Raw genomic sequence first — 18,490 nt, 5'->3', positions numbered from 1 at the left:
GTAATGGAGGCTGTAAAAGTAACCAGAGCTATTGTTTTTGTAGAAAAGATCTGTGGATAAACACATATGGTGCTAACACATACTTGAATTAATCTTCCTAAACTGACACTTAATCCTGGAAGTAAAACCCAGTTACTGTTTCTCTGAGTGAAATAAACCAAACCAGGAAAATCATTAAAGCTTTTACACGTATAAAGATAATCATAATTAAAGACATCATAAATGTTACTATTATTGACAGATGGTTTCTATGTAAAACTGGGCCAAGACAGAAACACAATCAAGGAAAATCAAAATAATTCTTATGTCCTCTTCTCCTCTAGAGAGGTGGATTATTAAAGCCAGAAGGACCATAATGTGAGGATTTGGCAAGGTTCTTGGCTCTCCATTGCCCAGCCTGTAGTGACTGCAGTGTTTTTTATCACATTACTTATGACTTTTCTGAGTAAACATTTTCAGTCTTTAGCAAAACATGACATTTGTTCCAGCAATTTAATGGTAGTTTCTCTCTTTCCAGAGCAACTGGAATCCACTGAAATATTGATTCTAGATTTTAATATAATCTTGGGCTTTGCTACAGCATTTTTTGAAAATGTCTAAAAGATCATAGCTGCACACAGAATCCAAAGAATTAAAATGACATTGCGGAAGGCAGATGTAACAGCATCTGTCTATAACCTGAGTGAATAGAAATGGCAGTTTTAATGGCAGATTTATCTTTACTAGATGCTATTATCTGGGGGGAGAGGAGGTCATGTGTTTATAAATGAAAACTAGTCCTTGGAGCAGAAATCAGCATCTAGGTCTGCCTTTGCCCCTCTGAGCACTGTGACCACCAGGACTCAGAATTAGGACCCCTCTTGTCCCGTCTCCTCCGCCCCATCAGCACCAAATCCCAACCATTGTGTAAAAAGTAACATAATGAGCCCACATCTTCTCTCCACAGTAACCAACAGCCTGATAAACAGGGTATCTTCCTTCAAAGAGAGTATACGTTTGAAGTCTCCCTGACCCAAAGTCATTAACCATGGATAGTCAGCAATTTGAGGAAATTACTAAAAAGAGTGCCTTCCATACATAGGTCAAGATGAAGGCTTTTGAGCTGTTAATCTTCTCTGCATGACGTAGAGGTAATCCAAAATTAGAATGCAAATCCCCAGAGGGGACAGAGTTTTCCGTGGGCCAGGGAGGCAGCTCCCCATAGTGTGCTGATGGCTGGGAATCAGGGCCCAGTACGCTTGGGTGCTCAGCTATCAGGCAGGTGATAGCTGTTTGCCCTTTACTCAGCAACTCAATTTTTTTTTACAATCTGACAGCTAAAGTTTATTGAAGTTTCCAAGGTCTGCTTTAAGACCCACTTTTGCTCCCAGAAAGGAGAGATCAGAAATCCTTTTTAGGATAGGGGGAGTAAGAAATACTATTTTTAATATACTGACTCTGCTGATTATCATTTCATCAGTGTTTTGAGGTTACTGCACAAAGGCTTAGACATTTTCCAGCAGCATCATTTTATATTTAAGTATGCAATGCAATAGTTTGATCCATCTGTTGTCTCTCTACTTATTTTACTTACGATTAAAAATAAGTCCTGTAATACAGAAATACACAAGTGTGTTATTTCTAGAGTATGCTCACATACTTACCCAAACAGTGTACTGGGGTTCTGGACTACTGCAGTCTTTTGCAAAAATATAGGAGCAATTTCCTGGGAAGTAGTAGTAGATGCCATCAAATGTTTCAAAATGATACTGTCCCCACGATTTGCAAATCCCATCTCGGTCCTTACCAGTGTTAGGTACTGGAAAGAACACACTGAGTTTACAACAAGCATGGTAAGAAAAAATTGACAGGTGTCACAGGCTTCTACAACAGTAAGAGCTCAGAAAGGAAATAAGAGCTTGTAAAGGAGATACATAGCAAAGACAAAAGATAACCTCATTTCTTCAACTTTATTTAAAGTCAGTACATTTTTTTAAATCTTTCTGATGCAGTTTTAGTCACATGCGATCATTGTAAGGTTTTTTATTTGCTTCAGTGGAGACATTTTAATTATAAGTAGAGGCAAGGGATTTAGATCTACTGCAGATCCTGGCAGACAATTCTTGTTGATCCCACACACAGCAGATTCCAGAAACCAGTGCATTGAAATAGTTGGTAATTTTATCTGTAATAAGTCACTGTTAGAAAAAATGCAGTGACTTTTTGGCTGTTCAGCTAACTATAAAAAAGCTGGCTAGCTACTGATGTACTAGACAGTGATCTATCTGTTATGGTATCTATTACAGCCCAAGTGCTAAAATGTAGACATTCCTGATGTTGCTTTCCATATATCCCTAATGCATATCATTTTAATCCTCTTAGCTACTAGTGGAATGACAGTCCTACTACAGAGGAATCACAAATATGCTGTTAACAGTGTTGTTTTAAACACCTGCACCTTAAATCTCACTTGAAGCTGAAACTTGACTCTTTTGGCCCAAAACTTACCAATTTGGCACCTGCTTCCTTGAGCCTGAAATAACTCACAGTCACAGTCACCTGCCTCTGTGCAGACTGCTCCATTAAGGCACTCCTGAGGACATGGACCTGTAAGCAAGCATAGCAGCCTTTTAGTAGATACAGTATTTTGCAAACAGGCTGAGATCCACATTAAATCCATTTATTGTTAAATCATAAGCAGCTATATTAGCTAAGAAAATTAACCAATAACAATCTCCAGTTTTTAACATTTACTTAATTTTATCCTTTGTGTTCCTTGGTTAAAAGAGAAGCAAGGTTCTCTTTCATTTGTTTTGAGACTTGTAAACTAACAAAGGAGCAAAAGGTCAGCCTCCTCCCAGCAAACAAAAGGTCAAGTTCCCATGTAAAGAAACCAAATCTCAGCCCTGCTGATCTCGAAATACACAGGACACAGATTATTCTAATTGACTAAATGCAGCACAATTTATACATATGTTCAGCTCCTCCCTCCTCAGCATTACGGTAAAGGGTATATTCAGCTCATGAACAGTCCAGAATATGTAATTTACAGAGTCAAAAGCAATTATAAATCACCTTCCCCCCATGTTAAAAAAACTCAGTTAAAAGGTTCTTTCTGCTTAAGAGGTGACTGGAGTCAGAGACTTAAGATTCCATGGGAATGGCTTGTTTTGCATTATAATTAGTAATTGTTTCCAAAAGCAGTTTCACTAAAGGGTTTTATAGTCTGTTCGGAAGCTAAGACCTCACTGTCATCTACTAGCCATTCACTGAGGTGGTTCTAAATCATAATTCCCCAAAAGTGGAGAAGAAAGGTAGTCCCAAAGCAAAATTTCATCAGGTTTTGCAGATAGTTGCTTTCCTTCTTGAGGGAGGATTAAAACACTAGATACAAACACTTACAATCTTGCTAATGGAGATTAAAAAAGCATTGCAAAAAGCAAGAAGTCAATGAAATAAACAGGCCCTTCCACTCCCAATGAAGCCATGGTAAAGCTGCTAGTGACATTAAATGGGAAGAAAATGGGACTTTTACAGTAAAGCACACACAGAAATTACCAATGACTAAGAACATCAGCCTTCACTGTGAATATTCCTTTCCATGCTTAGTTTTGAATTTTTTCCATTTAAGAATTGCTTTCCAAATATACACAGATACTCTGAAAATACTGACAAAGCAGAAAATACTGTTTATAGAACAGCACTAATATGGAAAACTTCTTTGTTGTTGTTAGAATTGTGAGCTGTAAAACTACATATATTCATTTATGTAGGAAAACACAACAGAAAGCACCAACCCAGGGATACGTATTTTCCAAAGTTTCACTGCATACAATGAACTTTTCCGCAGAACAACTTCTGTAACTTGGACCTGCTTTACATGTTTGTACAATGCTAAAAACCTTCCATGAGCAGCTGCATGCTCATTGCCTGAGCACCCCTGTCCCTTCGTACAACCAGTTACATGCCTCTCAGACATACTTACATCCTCTGCCAAGGCTGGAAAAAGTGGCAGAAAAGAAAAAGTGCAGTAGAACTAAACTTTAAAAAAAAAATATCAAAGTTTTGGCTTAGTTAGCTGTTCAGATTTGGTTGTAAGGCAGTATTTTGAAAGTACAATTTTAACAGGAATTTTCCATGATTTAACACGGATAAAATGAGAAAATGACACAGAGTGGGGTTTTGTAGGGGACATAATGAGCAGGGCTTCCACAAGCCATGGTAACACAGGAAAGCTGGTAGGAAGGCAGCATTTTCAGGACTATCTCTCCTCCCGCAGGTAAGGAGCACGGCACTGACCTCCTGGCGGGCTCCACGTCAAGGCCCCATGAAGGTGCAACCGAGAAGAGGCAGCTTGTACCTGTCAGAGAAACATAAAAGCAAAACCAGGGTGTTTGTGCTTTACAAATGAGCTGATCCAAGCCTGAGGCCTTGCAGCCTAACATTGGGTTGGGACTTCTAATACAGAAGAGTAATTTGCAGCTCAGCCGGCACATGGCACAGCCGCAGGCACTGCAGGAGGGATCAGCAGCCTGGGCCAGTGTGGAAGGCAGTGACTGCAGCAACCAGCACCGTGGGGTGGAGAAGCACAGCTTTTGGGGGGATGGGGAAGAATACAGCTGTGCTGTGGGATCACTGCTGGCCTCCTCTCCATGCCCTCGAGTGCCAATGAACCAGCTGGGCTCCACTACGGAAGTTTTGCAGCTACGTTTGGAAGGAAGAGTGAGGGGACAGAGAGCACTCCTGCCCTTTTCACTTTGGTCAAATACCAAGAGTTGGAGAGCTCCAAGACGTGACACCCCTCCATTTCACCCTCTCCCCTAACTCATGCTCTGTGCCGCACTCCAATCATCCCACTGTGGCCACTCCAGCCGTGATGGATTTCATGTCCTCCTTGAGAACCTTCAGAATTGCATTTCGGTGCATCCCAAACAAAAGAGGCGGTGGATCTGCCTGGTCTGCTTCCTGTCTTGTTTAGGAACCAAGGAGCATCGGACTATAAGCAAGCCCTGGATCTGACCCAGCACTCTGCTACTGCAGCTTGTCACGTCGCGTCGTCCCTTCTAAGAACTGATCCCATTCCAGGCTGAAAGCACTCTGGGGTTTTTGCCCCCACTAGTCTGATTGGAAAGTTTACCACGGTGAAGTGCTTGGTAGTTAAATATTTCCCTTTTACATTTATTCATGGCCAGTTTAAGTCCTTTTGCTTTATAAAGCTTGGCCCTTTTGCTTAAATAGCTTTTCTTCCCAGTGTTTTTTATTTATTCCCTCTCTGATGTTCTATAAGAAAACAGTTAACCTTCCGTGCTCCCCACAGACGTATATGCCAGCCTTCAGCTGCACAACTAAGCAAAACAAATGGTTTAAGTTTTCACTTGTAAGCTGATTTCTCTCTTCCCTCCTGCCGCCAGTCATCCTCCATGTCTAGAGTGTGAGCCAATGGATCTCAAAGTGAATGGCACTGCACAAGTAACAGGTTAGGTTAAGTCTCACTAATGCCTCTTATGTCATACTGACATAAAAACTTCCTTTTCCCAACTGGAAATACTTTGTGGGATGCATCCAAGCAGCACAGTCTGTCTAAAATCAACCCGAAATGGCCTTCATCAAACCACCACCTGGAAGGCCGCTGCACCAAAACTCTTCCCGGTCCCCATGGCTAGCCGGAGAGCGTCCTTTCCCTCCCCGCACAAAACCCGTTTCCCCGATAGTTACTCTGAGCCGTCCTCCTCAGGAAAGCAGCTTTTGGCCTTTGCGTTATTTCAGGGAGGTAGAGCATCCTTGCTGCCACAGCACTTTCCTGCTGAAGGCCCTCCTGGGACACCATCAGTCCCGAGGGCCTGTTTCCCTCACAGGCTCGATTCACCTTAGCACAGCGTTTCATACCAGATACCTTCTGACTCGGAGAAAATCATCCGCGGTTCGACCGCAGGTTCCCTGCAAGACCGTGAGGAGGGACCGCCTTGGGCTTCCCGCCTGCCCCCATCAAACGGGGTTATAACCCTTGGGCTCCATAGCCTGAGACGTGTACCAGCGAGGGAACGAGATTCCCCTGTTTAGTATTAAATTTCAGTGCAACGTTGCCGGGATGCAGCGTTGGGGCAGCAGTGGGCCAAGGCGGTGGGACCCAGGGCCGGGCCGGAGCCGCCGCCACACCAAGCGCAGGAGGGAGCCTTGCCGGCGCCGCCGCCATTTTGCCTCTCGCTGAACACCAACAGCGTTCCGGGGCTCTCCGTTCGCCCTCACAAAAGACAGAGGCACAGCGGGTTCGCTTCCCATGGCGGTGCACGTCCGTCGGCTCGTCAGGGTGGGTCGCCCACCAGGCGCTTTGCTGAGAGTGACTGAAGGCATGAGGGCACGGGCTGAGGCAGGGGACAGGCAGGTAGGGCACAGCCGCTCCTCCTCAATGTCCTCCTGTTACAGCCGCCCTGCTCCCCACAAAGGCTCCTTTGTAAGGACGGCAAAGGCCCGGAGCAGAGAAGGGGGGAAGCCTTCCCCTCCCTCCTGCTTTTGGAGGTATAACCTACCTCGGCTGTTACGAGATCTCTTTTCTGTCGAGACGCATTAAACTCATTTCTGGAAGAAAACAAAAAGGATCTTGTATAATCAAAGGTCCCTGGAGCAACCTGAATAAGCAGCTCCCTGGAGAGAAGTGTTTCTCTCTGATTACCATAACTTTATCAAAGAGGTCTTTCTTGGATTAACATTTAAAAAGGTGATTTTTTTTTTTTTTCCTTTTTTTTCTTTTCGTGGTCTCATTTTACAGAATTGGGCAGCACTCCGATCTCTGCTTGGACAGGGAGGTACCTGGGGCTTGTGGGAGAGACGTAAATAGGCAAAATAGGCTTACGTGACAGGATACGAAAATGTGAAGTGACTTCGTATTTACTTGACTCTGCATGTGAGTGGCTGCAAGTTCCCCCAAGTGTTCTTTGAATATACTGTGATGGTTCTTTTAATAGCAAGAAATGACTCTCCAGCTGTGGCTGACTTAAATTTGTGATCAAGTTTAGAAACAAGGGCATCCAACTATAAAACATACTTAGTTTTATCAACAGTGCAAGATGGCATATCATTTGACGTGCGTGTGTGTTCACTAGATGTGTTAGAGGTCATCAGACATCCGAAGCTACGTCCGACTGGATGCTTCCATTGAAAGTAATGGCATAGTTCCCATTTAATTCAATGGGATCAGGAACATTGCCTAGTTTGGGTTTTGTTTGGATTTCAGCTTCTACATGAAAACTTGTATTGAAAAATATTTATTTTAAGGCTGTATAGCACTTACTTTTCTGTGCTTCAAATAGCAGCTAGGATTTTATCGTGCAATTAAAACTGCAGGATACTCATTTAATGTATTTTTCCAGTCATGAAATCATGATCTCATCCTGGTTTCATTCCATTATTCCTCTAAACTTTCTTGAGACCACAGAAGCATCATTTTTCATAAGGACCTCTATTTTTCAAAGAGATGACCCATGCCCTTTATGTAAATTCTTTGAAAAGAGTTGTAAACACTCTGAAAGCATGTTTTACATCCAACGTACATGTACATGACATTTTACATGTCGAATTCAAGGCTATATTTTACTTTCTAACTTGCACTGCGTCACACTTATTCATTCTTGTTATGTTTGTAGGACTTGACATATAAGGAATAAAAACTTACCTGGAATTTCTTCTCAAAAGAGAAAGCTTGCAATAAGATCCTGTAGATTAAAAAGTCATCAAGTTAAATGGTTTTTTTACAGCCTCACTCTGTATTTGGTAAACAACAATTTGTTAATTTTCTTCTAAGTTTTCCAGAGCATCTTTACACACTTCTCTTCCCAAGGGATGTAGCACTACATGCCTTCCTTCCTGAGAGTTTGATTCTTTCAAGTGCTCGTCACCTGCAAGTTTTCATGCCCTCAGCTCTGGTACATGCTGCCATCAAAAAGAGCAAAGGCTTCATAGTTCTTCAGAGACTCAGACCAAAACTGGTAAAATACAAGAGGTGCTCAGAGCTTTCCAGAATCAAACCTCTAGGGTGGTTACCTATAATAATTTTCTGAATGTTACTTGTAAAACTCAGTTGTAAGCCATTTAAAATGCTCTAAATATCATGCTTTAAAAAAAACAAAACAAACAAAAACCAAGAACCCAAATCCTCCTTTCTCATATCGCCTTAGAAATCTTTATAATTGTTGCAAGAGAACTATCTACAAGATCCATTTGCACTAGATAGAAAATAAGATTGTTTCTATAACCAGAAGAGTGATGATTTACCCTAGCATTCTAAAACAAACTGCAGGTGCAGTCTGATCAAACAAAATCATACCCTATTGAAAAACATTATCTGCTTACTCATCTGGCAGTAATGGCAAGAAAGCCAAGAAACTTTATTTACATTCCTAAATAATTATTTGGTAACAAATTCAGACATAAAAATGTATCTTTTTAAAAAAAAAAATAAAAGCTGTATTTTAGTTTCTACATTTGTCAGAGAGAATGGTGCTATATAGTTTTTTAACCTGTGTTAATTTTTTTTTATTTATGAATTCCAGCAAGGGTAACAAAAGTTGCTTCATAGTGATAGAAAAAGAAGTAGCCATATTATTAAAATATTTAGAAAAATCTTTTTTAAAATTAGCATTATTGCAAAAAAGTAATAAAGCTCTTACCTTGCAGAGAGGACAGCAGTGAATGAAGCAAGAATATACTCCACGGTATCATTAAATTGAGCTTTCCCACAATGTTCATTTCAGTATAACTTAGCAATAGGAAATTTATCCAAATTACTGGCTTTGATTACGATGGCATCTTAGAACTATGTATTTCTACAGTGTGTTTAAATCCTTTAAAAGTTAGATAGTTGGATGCATTATTTAATATAATGCAACACAAGAAAGGAAAAGAAAAGGAGACATCAAGCTTGGTAGCTACATACAGCTTCAGGAGCTTTAAAAGTGTTGCATACAACTTTCTGGCTGCATGTCTCTCATTAGTAATGCATGGTAACTCCTCAGCAGAGTCTGTATTAGTTACACTTTCACTAGACCCGTATTACTCCTCTGTTGAACTGAATTGGCCCTTTATAACATAGCAGACAATGACATAGAAATGTTGCCATGTCATGATGGTTTGAGAGTTCCTTCAGTTGTCACACACACCTTTGTGTGCTTTGAGGCTTGCGCTGAGTGCTGCCCTTTACTGCTTATCACAGTGAAATATTTTTTGCAGACCCTGCAATGATGCTACTGTATAAACTGTAATCAGACAGGTTTAGAGATTAAAATATTAATGTTCTTTATCTGTTCTAAAAGGCGAGACATGAACTTCCATTAAATAATACACCTGGATTTTTAAGAATATTTTAGATATATTTTTGTGTATAGTTTGCTTTTATCACAAAAGAAGGCTTCCCAGAGGACAATTATATTTCATTTTTCACAAAACGTGTTATGAAAATTTCACATTAGCAAAAAGGAGAAAGAAGTCAAGAGGACCAATGGGGTTTGTTTCTAATTTTCATTAAAATACAAAAATATAATTTCACCAAAACTAAAAATGATCATATTTTAAAACAGAAAAATCTTACCTGCTTTACCCCAACAGAATCATTAAAAAGCACAGTTTTAAAGACACATATAATGCTAATTGAAACCATTACTATTCGTTTTATTTTGCAAAGCCTATCTTTTGCCTAACCCTCCACTCCTCTAGGATGTGCTTTGTGAGACCCTCTGAGTGTGCTACAGAAGGTTGGTTTGGACCAAAATAAAATTTAGAAGTTGATGACGTCTCTCAGGTGAAAATGTCTCCCATCGTTTCTTCTAGCCCTTTCTCTTCCCTGCTCCCCAGCTGGACTAGAAGAAAAGGCAAAGGAAAACACTCAACCTCTCCAACCACAAAGACAAGACCCTGTGCCCACACAGCAGCCAGCAGTACTCACGCAGGTTCGGGATCACTGGCGGTCCAAGGATACTTAGAGCAAACTGATATATGTTATAACACTACACTATGTTTGGAGTATTTCTTAAGAATTATTTTTATTACTGTTGGATCTGAGAAGCTGACATTCACCTAATTCACGTTTTAAGAGGCTTTTTCCTGCATTTTTACTTCTGACCGGATATGGGTTTGTCTCATGGACTCGCTGCTTATCTGCAGCTGAAATGCATCTCCCAGCTTAGTTTCATCTGCTCCATGTGGTCCAAAACCATTCCAGACTGCAAGCAGAAGCAAAAGAAGTGAGTTCCTGATCCAAATTAACACACTGATGTAGTCATACTCAGACTGTGAACTCTTACATGGGCACCTACGTCACAGAAAGTGACAGAGGCTACTCAACATGTCACCCTCTCACAAACCTGCTCTTAGGGGACGATGCCTTAGGTTGCTCTCAAGCTCAGATGAACCCAAGCATTAGAGCTTCCAAATTCCATTACCAGCCTTCATGTTATCTTACTTTGAAGCTAAGTCTGGTTTAGAAACCGTTTCAAACTCTTCTGAGAAACCTGACCTGGGATTCTTCCCTTCCTCAAGACCATATTTCAGACCATGCTTCACATGTAGCTTCACAAATCTTTCCATAATAGAATTGAACTCTTTTGGTTTAACAGAAACTATCAAAAATAGAGGTTTGTTTGGTTTTTTTGCAATTTTTCTGTAGCAAAGTTGAGGGAATATTTGGTACATGCTAGTATTTCACAGTTGTTTAACTTCTAATATTTAAAAAGCGGGCCAAGCCTCATCAGCTGCAAAAGGACTTTGTAAGAGTTAGAGCAATAGGCTTCATTAGGTCTGGATAACTCTGCTCAAGGAAGGGTAAGAAACAGCACAGTTCCAAGCACATGAAGGATGTTAGCTAATAAGGAAAAAGAATTACTCAGCCAAGTACATTGAACTGTAACTCAGAGGACTATATTAAGAAAGAGATAAAAAAAACTTGAATCAAATTATATCGAGGCAATGACACACATTATCTACACAAGTAGTAGAACACTCACAGATTGGGACTTCTGAAAAATCTGAACAGAACAAATGCATTAGAAAATAATCACTTTTGTAAGAAAAACACAATACAGAACACACTGGTCCACACTTTAAAAATGCTAGTGTTACATTTTTAAGTTACAGATTTTTCTTTTAAAATAAAATTTAAACATTTCAATGTTAATATATTTGTATATTATAGTCAAAATTAATTTGCCCCAAGTTTTCCAACATAACATTTGAGAGGACTTAATTTTATATAAAGGTTACACAGTTGATCAGGATTATAAACAATGGGTGAGAAAATAACCACCTTCAGAACCATGGGTACAAGCTTGCCTTGGTTTGGAATTGGATCTGCTGTCATCGTTAACAAAACATGACACTTTTTAGAGCTCACACTCCAGCCTTCATTGAATGGGTATTTTCAACAAAGAATTCAAGTGAGACCACATTTTGATGTGTGCACCTGACCTTCCTAAGGATTAGCATCACTGAAACTAATGAAAAAGCTGGACAATACGAGGTTAGGGGCATTTCTTCTTTTCCAGGAACCACCTCCACAGTTGCTCAAGAACCTCACTAGGGGCTTGAAGATCAAACTGTTACTATTTCTCTGCCGAAATGTTTCTCTGGCCAGGGCGGATGCTTAACAACAAGAGCTCGATTGCCATCACTGCAGAATCAGGACATCAGGAAAGGAAACATTTTTATGAACAGGTTTTCTCCTTACACCTTCAAAGTTCACAGTAGTTACACTTCCCCAATGAAGTTAAGCCCTCTAGTGGGTGATCAGTAAAAAACCATTTAGAATAAAAATCTTCAGCCACCCAGGCAGACACCAGCCCGACACCATGAACATTTCTCATTTAGAAAGCAAGTCTGTGGGGATGACATCACTTTACAGGATTAATGGGGCATTTTTATAGGATCAGAGTTCAGTTCAAGCATTTTTATTATGCTAAGGGCCTTTTGGTTGAAAAAATGACATGCAGATATCATCTCTGGATATATTAGTAGCAATGTGGGTTTTATTTTCAGCCTTTCTATAAAAGAACAGCAAAACAAAAATCCCCAATTGTTACAAGCTGTTCTGTGGGCAGAAAAATTAATACATCATATTTCCCCATAACTGTGAAATCTACCCCTAAAGTTACTGGCATTAGGTATTGTGTCTCCTCCTGCCTCCCTGAGTTTCACACCACAGTAACTTTGTGTCCTTCCTTTTTCCCTGCATCCGACTGCTCTAACAACTAGACGAGAATCAGTTTTGGACAAGCCACAGCATAGGGTACATATGTGCCAACTGGCAAACCAGTACACATTTCCTAAGCAATGAGTGAGCCATTGCTTTTCAGTCACCAAACAACTAAAAGGCTTATTTTTCCTCAGCTGAAGCTAATTAACATCTATCAAGTTGAAGTCAGCCCTGCGTAGCATCTTTTCCTTAGAAAGCCAGGCTAGAAGGCAGAACATCACAGTTTTCACCAGCCCAGGAGCTAGAATAATTTGTGAGCAACTCTACTGCAAGGTAGAAACTCGGAGGAACTCGCTGGACAAGAAACAGGTCAGATCTGAGGCTGCAGAAGAGGGGGACTGAGGAACACAAACCATGCATCTTGCCAAAGAGACAGCAAGTTTCTGGAATAGAGTAACTCGTTCACTTAGACAAAAAATCCTGGTATGTAATTTGGTGACAGAATATACAACAGTCCCCTCCAGTGGGAGCGTGAGGGGTTTGAATAAGAGCGTTCTACTTCTATTCAGGTCATATAATGCAGGATTTGTGGCACATGCCGACAGCTAAAATGGGAGAGGGATGGATGAATTCCTTTTCAGAAGGAATTTGTTCAAGTTACGCATTTAACTCCTGAATAACTACACTTCAGTGAAGATGCCTTAAATGCCTTTCTACTGAAGCAAAGAGACCATAACAAATATTAACATCTATAAAAAGCCACGAGCACCTGTTTCCCTTAACTAGAGCAAAAGGGCAAAATTGTACTATTCTTTCCAATTCTCCAACCCAACTCGCAAAGGAAGCTGATTTAACTTCATGTTGACTGAGCACACTGAAATGACCTACCATTAAAAAAGTGAGAACAAATACCACATTAATAGAAAGCCCAACAAAAATCTCAAGTATCAACATGCTCCTTGTAACCATTTCAGTATTGGCGTACGACAGACACAAAAATACCACGCTTAGAGAGCAATACATCAGAAGCAAGGCTCTCAGTTGCTTAGTCTCAGTTTCCTCTAGTTCCTCTCCAAACTGCTTTTCAAACATAGGGAACAGTCAGGGCTGTGCCCATGCCTCTTGGGTCAGCTCATATCCAAGCCTCACTCAATTACGTACAACTCATCCGAGGGACAGAACCAGCCTCTCCAACAGCCTTTTGTTGGCACACCCCATGCCTTACTCAGAACTTCACTCTTCCTCTTTGTCCCCGGGAGATCACTTCCGGAACAAAAATCTTCAGTTTCAATGGACAAGAAACTGGAACTTCTCCAACGTTTCTTTTCAGGTTTAATGCACACACACCCTAGCTAGATCTTTGAAAACTACTGTTGTATTTTCAGCTCCAGGTTTTTCCCACTTACTTCCCTAAGGCCTTCAAATTGCCTCACCTAGCTCATGACATAAGCAACCATCTGGCTTCCAAAGGGATTTTTCCTTTTTTTTTTATTAAATCATTTAATGTTGTTCTCCAGGTCTACATCCCTCTGTGCATGTACTGCGTGAACTTGTGGTTGAAGGATGAATCATTTAGACCCAGTCTTATTTGTAACACAAAATCCTTATGTTTTACATTTACAAAATACTATTTTGAAACAGAATATATGGGGTTTGTTATTTAAAAAAAAAAAGTTCCCTACATTTAGACATACTAATCCAGAACTCTGCCTCTGTATTATCTGGTATGGCAAGAGTTCAATAAACCTCCCTCCGCCACCCCCATAATTACTTTGGTTTTGACATAAACTTTAAATACAAACATTAGAATAGCCACCCGAATACCCACTTGAGCACTACTGTTGAGGGAGTTACCCTCAAGGGGATAAACTCCTTGCCACTAACCACTACGCAAGCACAAACAAAAGCAGTTCATGCAGATGGGACAATACTCATTACCATATAATACTCCATAGTGGTGTTCGGAACTCCACTCTCAGTGTGGTATTTCAGATAAATACACAAGGAAAACAGAAGTCCTTTGCAAGAACACAAACTGCCAGCGCAGAAGTGTATGGAGAAAGATGCTTAATGCGCTGCATTACGCTAAGGCGGCGTACTAAAGCAAGTCACATAACACACAATACAGAAATTACCAGCTAGGAATCAGATCCATGCTCGTACGCATTACGGACTAAGTCTGTAACCAGGCTCAGACATTTTCACATGGGGAGAACACAGGCTACTCACATTGGTTCACAACACCAGAAGAGTGGCCATCCAGGTACTGGAAAAGGTCTACGTTTGTTTAGATTTACCAGAAAGGCACAGATTGAACTCCGCTTTAATGAACTGCTACACTGTTGCATGTACCCGCAAAAAAATAGTATGTAAGCCTTCTTTATGTTCTGATAACCACACACTTATCAACAGGAGAAAGCTTTTCTTTATTCCCAAGACCATATCTATCTAGGCTTAATTACTAGAAGGGATAAAAGAGAACTGCCCACAGCCCTCTGATTTTACTTTAATACCAATCAACCTGTGTATCAATCTTAAGTTAACAAAGTGAAAAATCTATTTACCCACACACAAAAATGCAATTTAGAAACATGAAATTTATCAAATTCTCTTTATGTTTATTGACTGTCACATGACCGTAGAAGTATTTTAACGGTAAGACTTCTGGTAGCGCGCACGAGCACCAGGTCCTCCAAATTTCTTGGATTCACAACGGCGAGGATCTGCAACCAGCAGAGTCCTATCATACTGGATGAGAATATCCTTGATCTCTTTCTTAGAAGCTTCATCAACATCTGTTTAAAAAAACCAAAACTTCAGTTTAAGAAGTTTCACATGCAACAAATCCATATTAACATTTTTTGCACCAAAACTACCAGAAGCCATACATTTCCACTTAAGGCTAATAGAATAATCAAAACAACTCACATTTTTGATAGTAAGCCACCAATGCTTTGGAAATAGCTTGACGGATAGCTGTTAAAAAAAAGATAATGGATCAGTAAGGATTGCAAATGTATTTAAAACTTAAACACAAAGTGCCAGTTACCTGAGACACTTGCTGTCTTGTTTTTTGCCAAATTGTCCTTTCCCTCCTTAATCTCCCCTCCCACATACCCCACATGACCTTTCTTTGGCAAATCTGAACAAATCCGTGCCAAGAGACCACTCACAGTTCATGTGTTGATTTGACAACTGCCAGCTAGCTAGGAATTGTACAAGGGCAGTCTGATCACCTTCTCTCCCGAGTACTAACATAGGTTCATCCTCTACTGAGCAGTCAACTTTCAAAATCCTTAGAAACACAATCCTCTGAAACGCCTGTACTTTTCAACAAGGACAAAACTGATCAGGGTGTTCAAAGACTAAGGAGGCAAAAGGGACAATAGGACAGTATGAGCAGTTCTTCTGGCACACCTCAACAAAACAAGCCTGTGGCATAGTAACACAGTAATCAGAACTCAAACCAGGAGTATGGGAATAAATGTAAAGATGTTGTTAGCCTGTTATCTGCCAGAACATCAAGATCGGGATTTTGATGAAAATCTGAATTTTCTGAAAAATTAATGCAATCAACTTTGAGACTGAAACATGTCTCTGCTCTTCATGCAGCTTCAGCTCTGCTTCATTAACCTATATCCAAACTGAAACAGCAGAACAAATCTATCATTTGTAAAGAGCAACTCTATCAACTAATGCAAGTATGTTCTCAATCTTCTCTGCAAGGGAAAAGAACTGCCTAGCTTTGCAGGTCAGCTGAAAGATGCTTCTGAACAACATGGAAATTTACAACTAAACATATAACTTCTAGTGATAACTTCTCTTTTCCCCTCCCAAAATCTTTGTGCCCAGCTGCACTGGAACTGTCCTGTCACACTGCAAGACACACAGATAATTTCCTCACATTTCCTCAAAACTTCATCAATTTACTTCACTCAACTCACTCCAGATGTTACAGCTTTGCATATAAAATATAACCAATAAGACTTAGGAAAAACTGCATTTACACAGTGGAAAAAGAAACAGACCATCGAGATGCTCAAGTTACTATTCTAAACTCAAGCCTCTTAAAATATGTGGCTTGATCTGTTCTAGCCCACACCAGAGATCCCACCAAAAATCATACCGTAGATTTGTGCTACATGGCCACCACCCTTTACACGGACCCTGATGTCAACACCAGCAAACCGTTCCTTCCCCAGGAGGAGGACAGGTTCAAGCAGCTGGAAAACAAAACACAGAAAGAAAATTCATTTGTGATCAGAAACAAGATTAAAGCTTGTAGTAGGTTTACCAAAAGTGAAGTTATTGCATGTTCTGAAAAACGGAGCCTTGATTTTACAAGCCCATGCCCAAATTAAGTACATCTCTTGCAGAGCTCTTGAACATTTACTACTGCTGTTATAAAATATTTACTGAAGCCTTGAATTTTTTTTTTTTTTAAGTTTCAGAAATCTTAATAGCAAAGCATATGCACACAGGAATTAAGAGCAAGGCAATAGTTCTAAGTACAATGCCATAACTACATCAGAAAAATAAATCAAGTTTATTAAATTGAAGACCTGAAGTAATTTGTAGGTTGTTTTCTCCAGTATTTATTATACCTTTTAGTTCTCTAGTCAGCTTTAGATTCTCTCAGCAGTGTTCAAACAGCTATTTTATTAAGTCCTAAACAACCTTTTAAAAAGGAGGGATTTAAGTCATCCATTTCAATTTAGAAAATGGATGTGAAGTGCTGAAAATACTTCACGTAATTACATTAACATACATGAATCCAGTTAAGCGAAAAGCTCACCCTTCCCAACAAGGCAATCACAGAAGGACAGTTTTCTGAATTTTTGTAACAGCGTCTACATTTTAGATGATCAGGTAACACACAACCAAAAATTTAGTACTGTCAGTAAGGCAAGCAACTCTTCTCCATCCCCAATCAATTATGCATATAAAGGTTTTTTAACACATAAGGTGGGGGTGGGGGGAGGCTGGGTGGATGCTTACTTTATACTGCAGAGTTCTGGGCTCAATCATTTCCAGAGGTCTTCCATTCACCTTAATGAGGCCATTTCCTCTCTTGCAGTGGGCAACAGCAGTTGCTGTTTTCTAAAAATCCAAATGTGTATTAGTCCAGCATTTCACTTTTGCACTAGTGGTGTTAAGTGAATTTCTATTTAACAACCTAAAAATCGTAGTTCTATGCCCAAGATGAGTGTCTCACACTACACAAAACAGTACCACTCCTTATGTTCCCAGGCATTCACTCGAAGCATAAAGGCACCACCTTAATAAAATTATATTTAATTTACAGTTAAAAATACCATATAGTCACGTGTAAGATTTAGTTATAAATGAAGGAAAGGTGCCCTCTCCATTCTGCAACACGGTATTTTTGCAGCTCATTTCCTCACAACAGCCTGTTACTTAGAATTAACTCGAGCCACTGGATCCCCGCAGCACAAACTTCCTCTTCCCTTAGAATTAACTCGAGCCACTGGATGCCTGCAGTACGAGTTTCATCTTCCCCACCACCTCGTTAACACAGCTGTCGGACACCGGCAACGACGAGCCGGGCCCCAGTGGCCTGGAGACGACAGCGGCGGCCACTCCCGAGCGAGCCGGGCAGATCTCCGCCCCAGAAGGCCCGGGCCCACTCCCAACGAGACCAAATCTTTCCCCTCCACCCCCCCACGAACGCCGAGGACACGGCGCGCTCCGCCACCTACGGACCGGGACACGTGGAGCTGCCGCGCAGGCCTCGCCACCGCAGGCCGCCCCCCAACACGGCCGCGGCGAGGAACCGCCGCCGCTCCCGAGCTGGGGCCGAGGGACCCCGAGCGCGTAAGGCCACAAGGCGCGGCCCAGCCCGAGAGGCGGGAGGAGAACGGAGCGGGCCTTGCGCCCCGGCCTCACCTTCCGCCCGAAGACCTGGACGCTCTGCAGGGGACCCTTGGCCGGCATGACTGTCTCCTGCAAGAGAGAGGGAGGCGGCGTTAGCGCTGCCGGGCGAGCAGGGGGCGAACGGGGCGGCCGAGACCGGAGCCCGCCGAACACTCACCCTCCCCTCAGCGGCGGCACCGGGAAAAGGCCGAACGGGGTTTCCCAACCTCTTCTCAGGGGCGCCCGCGCCGCAAAGCGCAACGCCGTCTTCCGGCAGTGCGACAGAGAGCGTGCACCGCCCGCCCCTCTCCTCTGTCCGGCCGCGCTTTGCGGCAGCGCGGGGCGACCGCCTTCCGTTACCCGCCGTCCCTGGGGCCGGAGGGACGATGGCGAGGCCGGGCGGAGGGGACGCGCCTCTGTCTCTGCCTCTCCGGCTCCTTCTGGAGGGGCTGTGCCTGCCGC

At 41.6% G+C, this 18,490-nt stretch overlaps 2 protein-coding genes across 4 annotated transcripts in view; both read right to left on the bottom strand.

Annotated features, from left to right (window-relative positions):
* The window catches only part of OTOGL (otogelin-like), a 95,796-nt gene extending 87,102 nt beyond the window's left edge, over positions 1 to 8,694 (bottom strand). The window contains exons 1-7 of the mRNA XM_010561966.1: positions 8,643 to 8,694; positions 7,649 to 7,688; positions 6,507 to 6,555; positions 6,011 to 6,310; positions 4,279 to 4,339; positions 2,488 to 2,586; positions 1,644 to 1,798 (exon numbers count right to left, since the gene is read on the bottom strand). Of these exons, the coding sequence (XP_010560268.1) occupies positions 1,644 to 1,798; positions 2,488 to 2,586; positions 4,279 to 4,339; positions 6,011 to 6,310; positions 6,507 to 6,555; positions 7,649 to 7,688; positions 8,643 to 8,694 (756 nt within the window). The remainder of the gene's footprint in view (positions 1 to 1,643; positions 1,799 to 2,487; positions 2,587 to 4,278; positions 4,340 to 6,010; positions 6,311 to 6,506; positions 6,556 to 7,648; positions 7,689 to 8,642) is intronic.
* Positions 8,695 to 14,751: 6,057 nt separating this feature from the next.
* RPS16 (ribosomal protein S16) lies at positions 14,752 to 18,251 on the bottom strand. 3 transcript variants are annotated; one of them, XM_010561829.1, is made up of 6 exons: positions 18,203 to 18,251; positions 18,062 to 18,115; positions 17,153 to 17,254; positions 16,281 to 16,377; positions 15,083 to 15,130; positions 14,752 to 14,949 (listed from the first exon to the last, which is right to left on the bottom strand). In XM_010561829.1, exons 2-6 carry the CDS (start codon positions 18,107 to 18,109, stop codon positions 14,804 to 14,806), a joined length of 441 nt encoding a protein of 146 aa, XP_010560131.1. In that variant the 5' UTR covers positions 18,110 to 18,115; positions 18,203 to 18,251; the 3' UTR covers positions 14,752 to 14,803. The 3 variants fall into 3 exon arrangements, with proteins under 3 accessions (XP_010560131.1, XP_010560130.1, XP_010560132.1); XM_010561828.1 differs by having other exon boundaries at positions 18,062 to 18,118; positions 18,207 to 18,247; XM_010561830.1 differs by having other exon boundaries at positions 18,207 to 18,240.
* Between the last annotated feature and the right edge of the window lie 239 nt (positions 18,252 to 18,490).

This window comes from Haliaeetus leucocephalus, unplaced genomic scaffold (assembly GCF_000737465.1).
Source record: "Haliaeetus leucocephalus isolate CR32 unplaced genomic scaffold, Haliaeetus_leucocephalus-4.0 Scaffold151, whole genome shotgun sequence".
NCBI lineage: Eukaryota > Metazoa > Chordata > Aves > Accipitriformes > Accipitridae > Haliaeetus > Haliaeetus leucocephalus.
The sequence above is the reverse complement of the archived record's forward strand: the minus strand, read 5'-3'. Positions and strand labels throughout refer to the sequence as shown.

Excerpts from the sequence above, each read along its gene's own strand:
- RPS16 (XM_010561829.1), bottom strand. The coding sequence starts at position 18,109 with ATGCCGGCCAAGGGTCCCCTGCAGAGCGTCCAGGTCTTCGGGCGGAAG. Across the intron at positions 17,255-18,061 it reads TCCAGGTCTTCGGGCGGAAG|AAAACAGCAACTGCTGTTGC; the intron begins GTGAGGCCGGGG and ends TTGGATTTTTAG. Across the intron at positions 16,378-17,152 it reads CCAGAACTCTGCAGTATAAA|CTGCTTGAACCTGTCCTCCT; the intron begins GTAAGCATCCAC and ends TTTGTTTTCCAG.